General features: G+C 48.7%; 1 protein-coding gene across 1 annotated transcript in view; it reads right to left on the reverse strand.

Annotated features, from left to right (window-relative positions):
• RGS3 (regulator of G protein signaling 3) overlaps nucleotides 1-14,932 on the reverse strand; it is a 121,154-nt gene extending 106,222 nt beyond the window's left edge. The window contains exon 1 of the mRNA XM_029919838.1: nucleotides 14,854-14,932. Coding sequence (XP_029775698.1) covers nucleotides 14,854-14,932 — 79 coding nt within the window. The remainder of the gene's footprint in view (nucleotides 1-14,853) is intronic.
• Nucleotides 14,933-15,645: the final 713 nt, after the last annotated feature.

Raw genomic sequence — 15,645 nt, forward strand, 5'->3', positions numbered from 1 at the left:
ACTGTGACAGACAGCTAGCTGTGTTCTGGAAGGGTAATAACAATACAAGGACAAGGAACAAATGATCTGGGGGAAAAGCAGAAGAAAAGAGATCAGGTGTGGGCAGAGTTCCTTCAAAGTCGATGCCATCACCTTCAATCACTCCACAGAACCCTGATCTCCCTAAAGAAAAACTAAGGACGTTTTCTGTGACATTGGCATAGGGCTATGCTACTCAGAGTGTGGTCTGAGAACCACCAGCATCAGAAGCATCTGGATGAGATGCAGAAATGCAGAATCTCAGGGCACCTGGGTGGCTCAGTCGGTTCAGTATCCGACTCTTGACTTGGGCTCAGGTCATGATCTCAGGGTTCATGGGATCGAGTCCCGTGCACTATCAGCACAGAGCCTGCTTGGGAATCTCTCTCCCTCTCTCTCTCTCTGCCCACCCCCCAAAATAAATAAACATTTAAAATAATGCAGAATCTTAGGCCCCACCCCAGGCATACTGTATCAGGATCTGGAACTTAGCAAGCTCCCCAGGGAGGCACAGGCACGTTAAAGGCTGAGGAGCCCTGGACTAGAGCGCATCGAAGAGCCTCTGAACCTGTCTATAAACCTGGAGAAGGCCCTCTTAGGCAAGAGACAAAATGCAGAGACAAAATGCAGAGACAACAAGGGAAAAGATAGATAACTCTGACTCCATATAATCTTTAAATGTCCATTACAATTAAGGATATCATAAACAAGGTTATGGGACAATACCATAGAAAAAGAGACAGAAGGTCATGATCTGGAAATTCAGAGAAGACAAAACGGCCAATAAACATATAGAAGTTGCTCAGCCTCACAGAGATCTGGGACATGCAAATTAACAAAATACCCTCTCCCATCAATCTGCTCGGCAGGTCATTTATTTTTTTTTCTTTTATAGTTTATTGTCAAGTTGGTTTCCATATAACACCCAGTGCTCATCCCCACAAGGGCCCTCCTCCATGCCCATCACCCCCTTTCCTCTCTCCCCCTCCCCCTTCAGCCCTCAGTTTGTTCTCAGTATTCAAGAGTCTCTCATGGTTTGCCTCCCTCCCTCTCCCCAACTATTTCCCCCGTCCCCTCCCACATGGTCCTCTGTTAAGTTTCACCTGTTCCACTTATAACTGAAAACATATGGTATCTGTCCATCTCTGCCTGACTTATTTCATTTAGCATGACACCCTCAAGTCATTCCATGTTGCTACAAATGGCCAGATTTCATTCTTTCTCATACAGCAGGTCATTTAAAAGGCAGATAATGTTGGGGCGCCTGGCTAGTTCAGCTGGGGGAGCATGCAACACCTGATCTCAGGGTTGTGAGTTCAAACCCCATGTTGGGTGTAGAGATTACTTAAAAATAAAATCTTTTTTTAACCTGAAAAAACATTTTTCAATCTCTTTTTTTTTTTAGAGACAGAGAGAGCATGCATGAGAGGGAGACAAGATAGAAGATGAGAGAGAGAGAGAGAGAGAGAGAGAGAGAGAGAATCTTAAATAGGTTCCATGCTCTGCACAGAGCCTGACACAGGGCTTCATCCCACAACCCTGGGATCATGACCTGAGCAAAACCAAGAGTCCAAATGTTCAGCCAACTGAGCCATCCAGGCACCTGCAAAAATAAAATCTTTTTTAAAAATTAAATAAAAAAATAAAAGACAGATCATGTAAAATGTTGGCTAAAAATGCAAGAAAACGTAGTCTCGTGCCCTGTTGAAAGTGTAGATGGCAGTGTGACTATCAGAGACAAAAACACTCACACACATGAGCTGGCAGTCCAGCACTGTTTAAAATAAGGACAAATCGGAAATATCTGAAATGTCCATGAACATGAAAATGTTAAATAAGCCACTTCTAGCTGTGCTATAGAATAGGAGCGGCTGTTATTAAAAAAAATGGGGGGTTCTGTATTTCCCAGCATGGGAACATTGTTGTGATAAGTTTCTAAGAGGAATAAGCAAATTGCAGAACAGTACAGATGGCATAGGGGTGTGTGTGTGTGTGTGTGTGTGTGTGTGTGTGTGTGTGTGTGTCTGAAACGATGCCAAATGAAAAACAGGGATCACTTCTAGGGAAGAGACAGAATTGGAGGGAGAAAAATCAAGAGAAATTTAAATCTGTGGCACCTGAGCAGCTCAGTCGGTTAAGCATCCAACTTCGGCTCAGGTCATGATCTCCCACGTCGGGCTCTGTGCTGACAGCTCAGAGCCTGGAGCCTGCTTTGGATTCTGTGTCTCCCTCTCTCTCTGCTCCTCCCCCACCCACACTCTGTCTCTGTCTCTCAAAAATGAATAAATGTTAAAAAAATTTTTAATAAATAAATAAAAGGAGGAATTTAAATCTATCACTATTGTTGCCTCTACAATACAGATTATATGAACGGTCGCATTTCTATAATTAAAAATAAGAAGAGGGAACAAAGAGAAAAGGGAAGCAGGGAAGAGGAGAAGGGAGGCAGAGAGGGAGGGAGGGGGAGATGTGAACATAACAGAAAGGCTGGCAATGGAAAGCAGTGAAGAATTAGGAGTTGGTTTTTCCCCCAGCTTTTCTAATTTTTTTTAAAGACAATATAGAAACACAATAAAACATCGTTCTCAAAGATGCCCAGCAGCCCGTCAGCATGGACTGAGGAGAGAAGGACCATACTCCTCGTCCCCCCACCCATGACATGCTGAAAATGTTCCCCAGGCCAGTAGACTCCTCCTGGAACCTCGAGAAGCCACTGAACTCAGTCCACCCGGCGGACACACACCGGGGAGGCCAGGAGGATTTAGCAGGGCCTGCCAGCATGCAGCAACCTCACACATCAACCAGGAAGCCCTTGCATCCATGACAACCCTGTCGCACAGTCGGCCTCTGCTTGATGCCCTCTGGTGATGGGGAGCTCGCTTCCTATAATGGGAGCCCTTTTTATTTATTTATTTATTTATTTTTAATTTTTTTAATGTTTTATTTATTTAATTTTTGATACAGGAGAGACAGAGCATGAGAGGGGGAGGGTCAGAGAGAGAAGGAGACACAGAACTGGAAGCAGGCTCCAGGCTCTGAGCTAGCTGTTAGCACAGAGCCTGACACGGGGCTCAAACCCACGAACGTGAGATCTGACCTGAGCTGAAGCCAGAGGCTTAACCTACTGAGCCACCCAGGCGCCCCTGGGAGCCCTTTTTAACTCTGCTGGTTCAGTGCTCCATCTCATGTTGAACCAGAAGTGGCCTCGCAGTGACTTTCATTGCCCAGCCACACTTCGGCTGTCAGTCTCTGGGCCCTCTCCTCTAGATCTAGAGCCTAAAGCCCTTCCACCGCTCCTTGTGGCGCACTGATGCCCCCCAACATCCCAACTGCTCATCTCCGGACACGCCCCGTGACACCGGGACTGTGGCTGGGGCTTGTGCTTTGGAGGAAGGCCAGGCACAGTTCAGGAAACAGAAAGCAGAGAAATTGTGCAGCAGGTCCCCGACCACTGTGACCTGGAAACCACTTGCTCCTTGCACTTTAGGGTGCTGGAACTGTAGGCCCAAGCAATCCAGGCTCAAGCAAACCCCTGACCAGCTCTGTCACCCGTCAGAAATTCCTGCTGCTCTCCTGCCCAGGACACGGATCTCAGAAGCCTGGAGACCTGCTCTGGTCCAGCCCAGACTTAGCCTCCTCTCTCTGAGGGCCACATTGTCCCCGGTAGTGAGGTGGAGCTAATAACAGCAATCACTGCACTCGCCAAGCTGTGTACGGATCAGATACTGCTGGAGGGTGAGGAGGTGAGAGGCGCCAAGAGAATCTATGGTGTTATTAGCTCAAGATCTGAGCAATTACCACTCTGGGGCTCTGTGGGGCTGAGAAATCTCAGAAACTGGGCCAGATCCAGTGTGGGGTAGAAGGTTTTGAAACAGACAAAAATGACCAGCAGTCACAGATCGGATCTCATTAACCCAACACCAAACATTTTTTTCTGAAATGATTACCAGTGCAAAGCCGGCTTTGGCCCACGCATGCTTGGCTTTCCGGAGTTGTAAGAATCACTGAGCTGCACACCACCATCACCTATGGATGACCGTCTCACAGAAACCAGGATGGAGAAATCTCCTAACACAGGTGCTCGTTAAGTCCATTGACAAACAGCTGCCAGGCACCTGTAGGGGCCCTGAGTCAGGAAGATCTGAATGGCCCAGTGCCCGCCCTCAGGGAAGTCACAGCCTAGTGGCTAGCACAGGGGCACCGGCAAGGCCAAGAGTAGAGCTGGAGCACAGGACAGCCCTAGAGCAAAGTCTGACTCGGACATCAGAGGAGTCCGTGCAGCTCCCCTTCCAGATCTTGCCATATAGGTCTCCTCGGGAAGGAGCTACGAGCTCTGTACCCTCTTACAGCAGAGAAACCAAGCCCAGCAGACCGGGCTCCGGTGACCAGCACAGGACACGCCCTCCCTCAGCCTGTCCTTGGGCTCACTGATCAGGGCAAAATCAAGAATGAGACACCCCTCCCCCACGTGGCCATGCCTGTCCCCTCTGCCTCTCCCCTTAGCCCGTTCCACCAAATGATTGAGTCTCAAGGGCCCTGAAGTCATCTTACCCAGCCTCCTCAACTGGAAGGCAGAACAGTCATGCCCAGATATGGAAGATGACTTGCCCTGGGCAAGAGTAACCAGGGTAAGGCAGGTCAGAATGGAAGAGCAGAATCTGCCCAACTCCAGAACTCTTGCCTGCACACCGAGCCAGTCTTCTGGAACCATCAGTGTATACCACTGCATCCGTCAGTGCAACCCTGGGGTTCGGGAGCAGAGAGGGCCATCAGGCACAGGACAAGGCGCCACAGCTTTGCTTAAGAAGCCAAGAGGAAGCCAAAAAGAGGGCAGGACGCAAAGAAACATCCCCAAGTCTAAAGAAATAAACCACTGGGGGCAAGGGGCCGGGGGGCCTGGGAGGTTCAGTCTGTTAAACGTCCAACTTTGGCTCAGGTCATGATCTCATAGTTCATGGGTTTGAGCCCCACTTTGGGCTCTGCACAGACAGCTCAAAGCCTAGACCCTGCTTCAGATTCTGGGTCTCCCTCTCTCTCTCTGCCCCTCCCCCACTCCTGCCCGCCCTCTCTCTCTCTCTCTCTCTCTCAAATAAATATTAAAAATTTTAAAAAGACAAGAAATAAACCCCTGGGTAAAGAGGAAGTCAAAGGGCTCCTGGGTGGCTTAGTTGGTTAACTAAGAGTTGGTCAAACTCTCAGTTTCGGCTCAGGGCATGATCTCACAGTTCGTGGGTTCAAGTCCCATGTCCGATTCTGTGCTGACAGCATGGAGCCTTCTTGGGATTCTCTCTCTACCTCTCCCCTGCTCACACTTTCTCACTCTCTCTTTCTCTCAAAATAAATAAATAAACATAAACCCATTTCCCTTTCAGCCCCCCAAATCTCTGATCTTATCAATATTCCCACTTTCCTCCCAGGATCAGAGAGTGCCCTTTGACTGTGCCCAGGAATGTTCAGGCTAAAGGGCCTGAAGCCATCCTCACTGGGGTGTCTGGAGGACCTGAGGAGGGCACAGCCCGGACTCCCATGGGCTGCAGTTGGGCACCAACTCTGCCTGTGAAAGGCGGTAGTGATGGGCCCCAGAGAGGCTGCAGAAATGCAGCCACCAACACTCACAGGTTTCCCCTCCATCTGTAGGGACAAGTCTGCACCTCAAGCTGTGTGTGCAGGCGAGCGGGAGGGCTGCCAGGCACCCCTCTCTCTGTGACCTTGGGATGTGTGACCCACACGGCAGCCTGATGGAGGCTCAGAGAGGGTTATGCATGGTTACCCATCTCCCTGTCAGCCCCTGAGAGGAGAAATGGTAGGCTGCGGGGGTGATGGGGAAATGGGAGCCCCCCAGCTCTGGGCATGCAGCCCTGTGGAGCATTTCAAGCATCTGTTCTTATGCAGAGGGGGAATCTTGAATTCCATTCTGGAAACGGCCTGGCTTCAGCTGGTGCCTGCCAGCAGAAGGGAACAGAGGACTATGGTGGCATAAAGATGATGAGGGGCCAGTCCAACCCTTTTCCTCTGACTCTCCACGTCCTGTGAGACCTGACATTAATTGGGTGTCCCCAGCTGTTTTTCCTTCCAGGAATTGATGGCTCTGGCCAGCACACCTCGGCTAACATCTTGACAGCAATGCCTGTGAGAGGCCCTGAGCAAAAACCACCCAGCAAAGCCATTCCCAAAGTCCTGACTCTCAGAAACAGGGAGATAATGAATGTTTGGGTTTTTGTAAGCAATAGATATTGGGGTACTTTGTCATGAAGCAGTAGGTAATTAATACATATCCAGATTACCTCCACAGTTGGGTGACACACACCTGATCTCAATGCTGAGGCCATTTTTCAACTTTAAAAATTATTAAGAGGGGCATCTGGGAGGCCAGTCAGTTGCACATCCAATTTCGGCTCATGTCCTGGTCTCACAGTTCATGAGTTCTAGCCCTGCATCCCGCTCACTGCTGTCAGCTCAGAGCCTGCCTCAGATTCTCCGTCCCCCAATCTCTCTCTGCCCATCCCCTGCTCGCACACACTCTCACAAAAATAAATAAACATTAAAAAAAATAAAAATTAAATTTGTTAAGAAACTACATTTCCAAGATAAATCAGTGTATTATGACTAAGAAAACAAAAGTCCTTCCATTCCTGAGGTCCTTGGTTTTCTCAGTAAATAATATGAAAGACTGAAGCCATGCTCATGACCCATTAAAGTGCAAAATCTGGAATTGTCCCAAGTTAACCCAAGGACAGCCCAGCCTATTCATGAAAATGCTTCACCTACAGAGCAAATGGTTTTCTTTCATACACATTCGTGTACAATACCATACATAATGAGAGAAAATGCTCATTATTCTGCCTTTCACTATTTTCCTTTAGATTTTATTATAATGATTTTAATTCCAAAATTGCCAGTCTCACCACATTGTATAAATTACTCCCTGCCCTTATCTATTTTATATTACAGGCATTTTCTCTATACTTAAAAATGTTGTTTTGTAATGATGAGCATCTGTTATATCCTCGCTGATGGCATTAAGCCGCACAATGAAGTCAATAATTTCTTTTCATTATTTTAAAGTTGTGTTCTTTTTTTTTAAGTTTATTTATTTGGAAAGGGGAGGGGCAGAGAGAGAGAGAGAGAGAGAGAGAGAGAGAGAGAATCCCCAGCAGGCTCCACCCTACCAGAGCAGAGCCCAATGTAAGGTTTGATCTCATAAGCTATGAGACCAGGACCTGAGCCGAAATCAAAAGCCAGACACTCTACTGACTACACCCCCCAGGTGCCCCACAATTGTGTTCTTTTTTTTTTCACTATCAAAGTTTTCCAGCAGAACAAGCCTCATTTGGCAAACACAAGAGAGGAAGCCCAGAAGGAACTATGAGCAAAGCACAGGTTTTGGAGGAAGACCCCGCTTGGGTCCTAGTTCCACCACTGATGATCTTTAATTACTACATCTGCAGTTTGCTCATCTGCACAATGGAAAGAATAATAATAATGCAGCTCTGAGAAGGCTCTTGTATAACCGAGAACTAACGTGCACCTGGCAAACAGAAATCACTCCCGCTGATGTGACGAAGGGAAGGATGGAGGGAAGGAAGGGAGGAGGAAGGAAGGAGGAAGGAAGGAGGAAGGAAGGGAGGGAAGGAATAGAGGAAGGGAAAGGTGGGAGGGAGGGGGGAAGGGAGGGAGGGGGAGAAGATGAAAAGAGTAAAAAGGACTCAGAAACATTAGGAAACACATGTAGGGGGCTTCTATTTCTGGGATGACACACCCACTAAGGAAAAATCTAGAAAAGCTGGAGAAAATATTTAAAAGCAGCTTCTTGGAGATGCAAGAAGACAGAGAGGAACTACAGAGCAGGCTCAGGGATCACGGAGGTCCACGGAATGAAGTTTAATGTTTGCCTGGACTAATTCTCTCCTCGGGGTGTTTTCAAATTCCAGAGAGATGACGGAAAGGCCGAGAGGCTGAGCAGAGTTGCTGTCTGCCTCATGGGGTGAGAGGAACAGGAGTTGTCAAGAGTGGGGTCCTTCTGAGCTCCGATCTTTTGGGTCAGAACCCTTAAGCATTGCTCCTCAGGAACAAGTGAACCGTGACAAGACACAGTTCCTGAGGCATTGAAGCTCAACCTCACATAATCCCACCCCCTAACGTTACAACTATCCCAGATCACTAGTCACCTCAAGTGCCTGGCAGAAGCAAATAGAGATCTTTTTGCAGGAAGATACCATCCTAGGGCTGCACTAAGAAGCAAAATAACAACTCTGTGCCTGCTATTTATAAGAGAAGCAGCCCACTTAGAATGTAAAGAGAAAGACTGGGGCTCCTGGGTGGCTCAGTTGGTTGAGCGTCTGGCTTCAGTTCAGGTCATGATCTCATGGTTGGTGGGTTCAAGCCCCGCGTCCAGCTCGCGGCTGTCAGCATAGAGCTTGCCTTGTATCCTCTGTCTCCCTTTCTGCCTGTCTCCAACTCGTGCTCTCAAAAGTAAATGCACATTAAAAGAAAAGAAAGAAAGAAAGAAACAGAAAGACCAACAGAAATAAGATGGAAAAGGGTACACCAGGCAACTCAGTGTTCACCAGAAGAAAGCTGGGCAGACATGTTAATGTCAGGAAAAGTAGACTTTATCTCCACTAAAAATAAAGAGTAGGCTGCGTAATAATTAAAGTTTCAGTTCATTACTAAGAGAATAATTCTAAATGTGTATGCTCTTAGTATTGCTTCAAAGTATGTAAAGAAAAAACTGACAACTATAATGTCAGACAAATGTACAATCATAGTAGGAATTTTAATACACCTCTCTTGGTAACTGATAGAACAAATGGGGGAGAAATATCAGAAGGATGTAGAATATTTGAACAACAGGTGCCTGGGTGACTCAGTTGGTTAAGCGTCCAACTTCAGCTCAGGTCATGATCTCAAGGTTCGTGGGTTCGAGCCCTGCATTGAGCTCTGTGCTGATAGCTCAGAGCCTAAAGCCTGCTTCAGATTCTGTGTGTCCCTCTCTCTCTGACCCTCCCCTGCTCATGCTGTCTCTCTCCATCTCCCAAAAATAAATAAATGTTGAAAATTTTTAAAAAAGAATGTCTGAACAACATAATTAGCAAACTTGACCTAAACCTGATACATACAAAAATACTACGTCCAACTACTGCAGAGTTTTTTTCTTTTTTAGTATTTATTTATTTTTGAGAGAGAGAGAAAGAGACAGAGCATGAACATGAGCAGGGGTAGGGGCAGAGAGAGAGAGAGAGAGACAGACAGAGACAGAATCCGAAGCAGGTTCCAGGCTGTAAACTGTCAGCACAGAGCCTGATGTGGGGGCTCAAACTCATGAACCACAAGATCCTGACCTGAGCTGAAGTTGGATGCTTAACCTACTGAGCCACCCAGGCATCTCACAAGTACACAAAGAATATTTATAAAAACTGACTATATCCTGAGCCACCAAAGAACTGAAAAGATGCAGAGTATATTCTCGGACCAAAACGTAGAATAAAGAAAAAGAGGGGCACTTGAGTTGGCTGAGCGTCTGACTCTTGCTTTCACCTAAGTTCATGATCCCATGGTCATGGGATCGAGCCTTCTATCGGGCTCTGCACTGAGTGTGGAGCCTGCTTGAGATTCTCTCTCTCTCTCCTTCTGCCACTCTCCCCGGCTCACTAGCTCGCTCTCAAATACATACATACATACATACATACATACATAATAAAACAAAAAAGAATAAAAATATTACCAGAAAATCCCCAAAATTTGTAAATTAAGAAATATGCTTCCAAATAATCTAAAGACTTGAGAAAGTAGGACTATGAAAATTAGAAACTATTTTGAGCTGAGTGACAAAGAAAAAAACTACATGTCTCAGGCAACAACAGATGTTGGTGAGGATGCGGAGAAAGAGGATCTCTTTTACACTGCTGGTGGGAATCAAACTGGTGAGGCCACTCTGGAAAGCAGTATGGAGGTTCCTCAAGAAATTAAAAATAGAACTACCCTACAACCCAGCAATTGCACTACTAGGTATGTATCCAAGGGAGACATGCACCCCAATGCTTATAGCTGTGCTATCAACAATAGCCAAAGTATGGAGAGAGCCCTGTGTCCATCGATGGATAAACGGATCAAGAAGATGTGGCGTATATACACAATGGAGTATTACTCGGCGATCAAAAAGAATGAAATCTTGCCATTTGCAACGACATGGATGGAACAAGAGGGTATCATGCTAAGTGAAATTAGTCAGAGAAAGACAAATATCATATGGCCTCACTCATATGAGTGCTTTAAGATACAAAACAGATGAACATAAGGGAAGGGAAGCAAAAATAATATAAAAAACAGGGAGGCCGACAAAAACATAAGAGACTCTTAAGTATGGAGAACAAACAAGGGTTGCTGGAGGGGTTGTGAGAGAGGGGACAGGCTAAATGCGTAAGGGGCATTACGGAATCTACTCCCGAAATCATTGTTACACTATATGCTAACTAACTTGGATGTAAGTTTTAAAAATAAATTAAGTAAAATCTTTTTTAAAATTCATCCTCAGAAGAAAAAAAAGAAAAAACAACTACATGTCAAACTGGATATCAGCAATCTTGACTCTCATGAAAGTTACACAGGTTTTAGCTTTGTGATAAGTCACTGGAGGAATTTGGGGGAATGCTTTCCTACGTGTGTGTTATATTTCATAATAAAAAAAATTTTTTAAAAAATGGGGCTCCTGGGTGGCTCAGTCGGTTAAGTGTCTGACTTTGGCTCAGGTCACAATCTCACACTTTGCAAGTTCGAGGCCCCTGTGGAGGTCTGTGCTGACAGCTCAGAGCCTGGAGCCTGCTTTGGATTCTGTGTCTCCCTCTCTCTCTGCCCCTCCCCCGCACTCACTCATGCTCGCTCTCTCCCTCTAAAAAATAAATATTTTTTAATTTTTTTTATGTTTTTTATTTATTTTTTGAGAAACAGAGACAGTGCAAGCAGGAGTGGGTCAGAGACAAAGGGAGACACAGAATCTGAAGCAGGTTCCAGGCTCCGAGCTAGCTGTCAGCACAGAGCCCAATGCAGGGCTGGAACCCACAAACTGTGAGATCATGACCTGAACTGAAGCTGGACGCTTAAACAACTGAGTCACCCAGGGGCCCCAATAAATATTTTTAAAAATTAAAATTAAATTTTAAAATTGAGCAGAGGGGTGCATTGGTGGCTCAGTTGGTTGACAGTCAGACTCTTGATTTCAGCTCAGGTCATGATCCCAGGGTCATGGGATCAAGCCTCATGTCAGGCATATTGAGCATGGAGCCTGCTTAGAATTCTCTCTCTCTCTCTCTCTCTCTCTCTCTCTCTCTCTCTCCCTCTCAAATAGATTCTTAATTTAAAAAAAAATAGAATAGAATTGGAAAAGAGGGGGCACCTGGGTGGCTCAGTCGGTTAAGTGTCCAACTTCGGCTCAGGTCATGATTTCATGGTTTGTGGGTTCGAGCCCCGCGTCAGACTTTATGCTGACAACTCAGAGCCGGGAGCCTGCTTTGGATTCTTTGTCTCCCTCTCTCCCTCTCTGTCTCTGTCTCTCAAAATAAAGACATAAAAAAAATTTTTTTAATAAAAAAAAGAATCAGAAAAGAGGACAGGCCAGAAACTGAACACTCCCAAGCAAAAGGAGCCAGTATGACAGAAGAGCCAACAAACGCTGAGGCCCCCAACCAGCAAATGATGGGCCCCGGAGAAGTAGTTGGAGGGCTTCCCAGCAAGTCCAGGAGCCGTGTGTCCCAGGCTGAGGGCAACATTTCAAGCCAGGGGCAGCTGGCAGGGCCCGGCAGCAGCCTCCAGCTCAGGGCCTCACAGACACAGCCTGATGCGCTGAGCACTAGCTGGGGACTGTTCTACAAAACGTGCGTTTGTCATCTCTGGAGGAGCTGGGTTCTGGGCCCAGTTTATACACACACTCCCCTCTCCTGAAGCCAGAGCAGCTCCTTGGAAGACAGTGTACGGTCAACTCATGTTACTCAAACATGCCTCTCATTGAGGGACAAGGCTCTGTACCCATGTGCACACGCGTGGGCACACACACACACACACACACACACACACACACACACTACATAAACCTTACCACGGACTATACACTACTCTCCCTGGAAGGAATTTTGGTGAAAACAATCTTATCTGTTTATAACTCCAGAGATCCCAGGGGCACCTGAGTGGCTCAGTCTGTTACGTATATGACTCTTGGTTGCAGCGCAGCTCATGATCTCATAGTTCGTCAGGTCGAGCCCCACATCAGGCTCGGCACTGGCCATGCAGAGCCTGCTTGGGATTTTTCCCTCCCTCTCTCTCTGCCCCCCTCCCCAGCTTGTTCTCTCTCTCGCTCACTCTCTCTCGCTCTCTCTCTCTCACCCTCCCCCCCACCAAAAAAAATAAATAAACATTTAAAAATTACAATTCCAGAGATCCTGGAAAATTAGCTCCCTTCAAATGTTTGTGTTCAGGCAACCATCGGCAGGGCAGCGCCTGCATCTGGTTCTCCCAGGGCAAAGCCCACCGCTCAAGGCCAGGACTGCCTGCCATGCTGGGAAAGAGCCAGGGAACCAAGGAAAACTTAGCCAAGACCTTCCTGTTAAGAGAGTTCACGCTGGCTACCCAGCTGATTAATCCCCAGCTTCCAAACCTGTTTAAAGATTTAAAAGACTTCTGTGGCTTCTTAAAATTACAGATTTTCAGGCTCCACCCTCGACCTATGAAGATCCCAGGAATCTGTGTTTTTAACAGGCTCGCCAGGTGCTTCTGATAAGTGACCAGGTCTGGGAACCCCTGATATGGATCTCAGTTCATGAGCAGACAAGCAGAGATCACTCCATCTACGAAGAAAATCAGCAGGCTGAAAGAGGGGCAGTGCCTGCCAAGGAAACAGAATTTAAGCAGGAAGCAGGAGAGAACTTTCCAGTGTCGATCTGTGTCCTCAGAGAGATCTGAGAGGAGACGGCGTACATTAAGAGCAGGTGGCTCTCCAGCCTCCGAGGTTCCTGCCTGCTGCTGTACACTCAGGTCGCAGTCACTCGTTCTAGGAGAAACTTTTCCAGATAACCATCCGACCCAGCCCTGAGGCCACGGCTGGGTGGGGGGGTCCACTCCCCGCTGGTCTGGACACTCCCTGACTTCCCAGATCTGTCAGGATGATTAATTCAATAGAAGACTATAGACTAATGCTAGGAAATAGTCACACTGTACTGGTAAGGAAAAGAAATGGATTATAAGACCATATATACAATATGGTGTCCAATTCTTTTAAAATTAAACACATCCCTACACACACACACACACACACGTGCACATGCACACACGTCTGGAAGGATAGAAGCCAAAATGGTAACCCACAAAGGTCTTTTCTAAGGAATCAGAGTGCAGCTGATTTTTCACTCGGTTCTTTTCGCTAAGTTTTCAGCAGTGAAACCGTCATACAGTGATAGGAAGGTGAAAAAAAAAACACATTGAAATATATTTTTACTTTTAAATCAGCACACAGCTAAGATAACAGAGCCTCCCAGCTCCTTGACACTTTCCTGACGACCCCCGTTCCGCGAATTCAGGTCATCCCGGAAACCTCCCTGGTCTGGTAGACTCCCATATCCCAGTGGGGTTTGTGGGACTTGGGGGGATTCAATGAGACAAAGCCCTTGACGCAAGGCACGGCGCATGGTAAGGGCTCGACAGGTGGCGGCTCTTTCATTACCCGCATTGTTCTCTCCACCCACCAGACTCACAAGTTCCAGGACGCCAGATCACAGGCCTGATCTAGGGGCAAAGCCACTGCTTTTCTCTCATTCCCTCTGCCTCTAGAGAAAAAGGTAGTTTGTAAGGAACCAGGTGTGTAAGCCTGAGACTAAGCGAGCCAGAACCCCAGGGGGACCCGAGCCCCAGGGTGTTCTTTTTATGAAACCTGGCAAAAGTCCAGTATGTTGCAGTAACCACCCCAACCTTTATGAAGAAAACTTAGAAAGTGCTGGACAAGCTGTCTCCGAAGGCTTGGGCTCAGGCACCGGTCTGGCTCACTGAGAGACCTTCCTCTCTCTGGATCTCAAGTCTCCACAGAGGAAATATCACCCAAAGATATCCACTCTCCACAGAACCCGTGAGGAAACGTAGAGCTGTGAAGGGCTGTGTTACCTCTCTTGGGACTACCTGGAAAGCTGGATTTGCCCAACCTGTTGGGGCACTGCTGCCCCACTGTTATTTGGAGGAACCCAGTCCTGCCAGCTAGGGGGTTGGGGGCAGGGGCCTGCTGCCTATTTTTTTCTGCCTCAAGCCCCCCAGGGCAGCCCAGTGACTCTCCTGAGAGCCGGGTCACTCCGGAGGAAGAGAATTCTCCCTTCTGCTTCGGGTCTGACATCCACTGGAGCAGTCACACTGCAGCTTCCAAGGCGAGCCCACAAGGAGCCAAGGCCCCAGGGAGGACCTGGCACCTGTCCTGTCCCTGAACCAAAGGGAAGAGGATGGAGGAGACCTTGAGATGGAGTAACAAGACCCTGATTTAACCCTGAGCTGTTGGCGAATGGGAAACTCTAGTGGAGCAAACCGGGTCTCTGAAAGATGAGCCAAGCGAGGCACAACCTCGCTGTCGCGGTGCTAGCAGCACTTGGCACCACTGGCTGGGCAGCAGGTGGTGCCCGGGAGTTTGCTCAGCCTGGGCCTGTGTGCTCTGAGCCCTTCCTGGGCACCTAGAGGAGGAAGGGGCCAGAGGAGGTACCCGCTGCAGCCAGACTCACCTATCACGGCGGGGCGGGAGGGTGGGGTGGGGACCTTTCTGGGCGCTGGGCGCAGGGCGAAACAGCCCAGGCAGCCATCGTCCCGGGCACTTACCGAAGGTGGTGAGGTAGAAGGACAGGTCCGGATGGGCACGCCGGCTCCCGAGGGAGACGCGGTGCAGGGAGCGCTCCATGGCGATCCTGCCTCCGCCTGCCAGGAGAGCGCCTGGAACCGGAGGCGTCTGTGTTGCTCCCCAGTTACCGAGGCAGCAGGTTCACCCGCCCTCGCCCAGCGCCGGAGTCCCCGAGGCGGGAGCGGCTGGCCGGCTGCGCGTTTGAATGGGCCGGCGCGCCGGGCGCTGATTGGCCCGCGCAAGTTTGAATGGGGAGGTTTCCACCTGACCGATCGGACGCCGGCCCCAGGGGAGGCGGCGCTAGCACCGCGACAGCGAGGGCAGCGGCCACAGGTGCAGCCGGGGTGGCCGTCCTCCGAGCTCCCCACGGCAGTCCTCCGCGAGGAGCCAGCAGGACTGGGCGGCCACACCAGGGCTCCTGGCTCCAGGACCGCTCCGGGCTGAAGTGTCAGCCCCATGAGAGGCCCGCGGCCCCTGGCGTGTCCACGCAGGCGGGCTTGGCCTGCTCGCCCAGCTCCCCCAGGCCGGCAATTAGCCAGGTTTGTAACATGCTTTGAAGCTCAGGCCTGTAATCACCGGACCCAAGCAAGGGGAAAGGAGCATCCCCGTCGCCCGACGCAGTGGGGTTTGGAAAAGTGTTCTCCATTCTTGGAGCCGCCTTTTCCCAAACTCTGCCCCATCTACCCCTTGAGCCTCCTCTTGGCTGAGAGCAGCCTGGCACAGGTCCAAACCAAAGCGGCTTGCTCCAGCCAGCCTCACAGTCCCCCATCTGC

The sequence above is a fragment of the Suricata suricatta genome, chromosome 13 (assembly GCF_006229205.1).
Source record: "Suricata suricatta isolate VVHF042 chromosome 13, meerkat_22Aug2017_6uvM2_HiC, whole genome shotgun sequence".
NCBI classification, from domain to species: Eukaryota; Metazoa; Chordata; class Mammalia; order Carnivora; family Herpestidae; genus Suricata; species Suricata suricatta.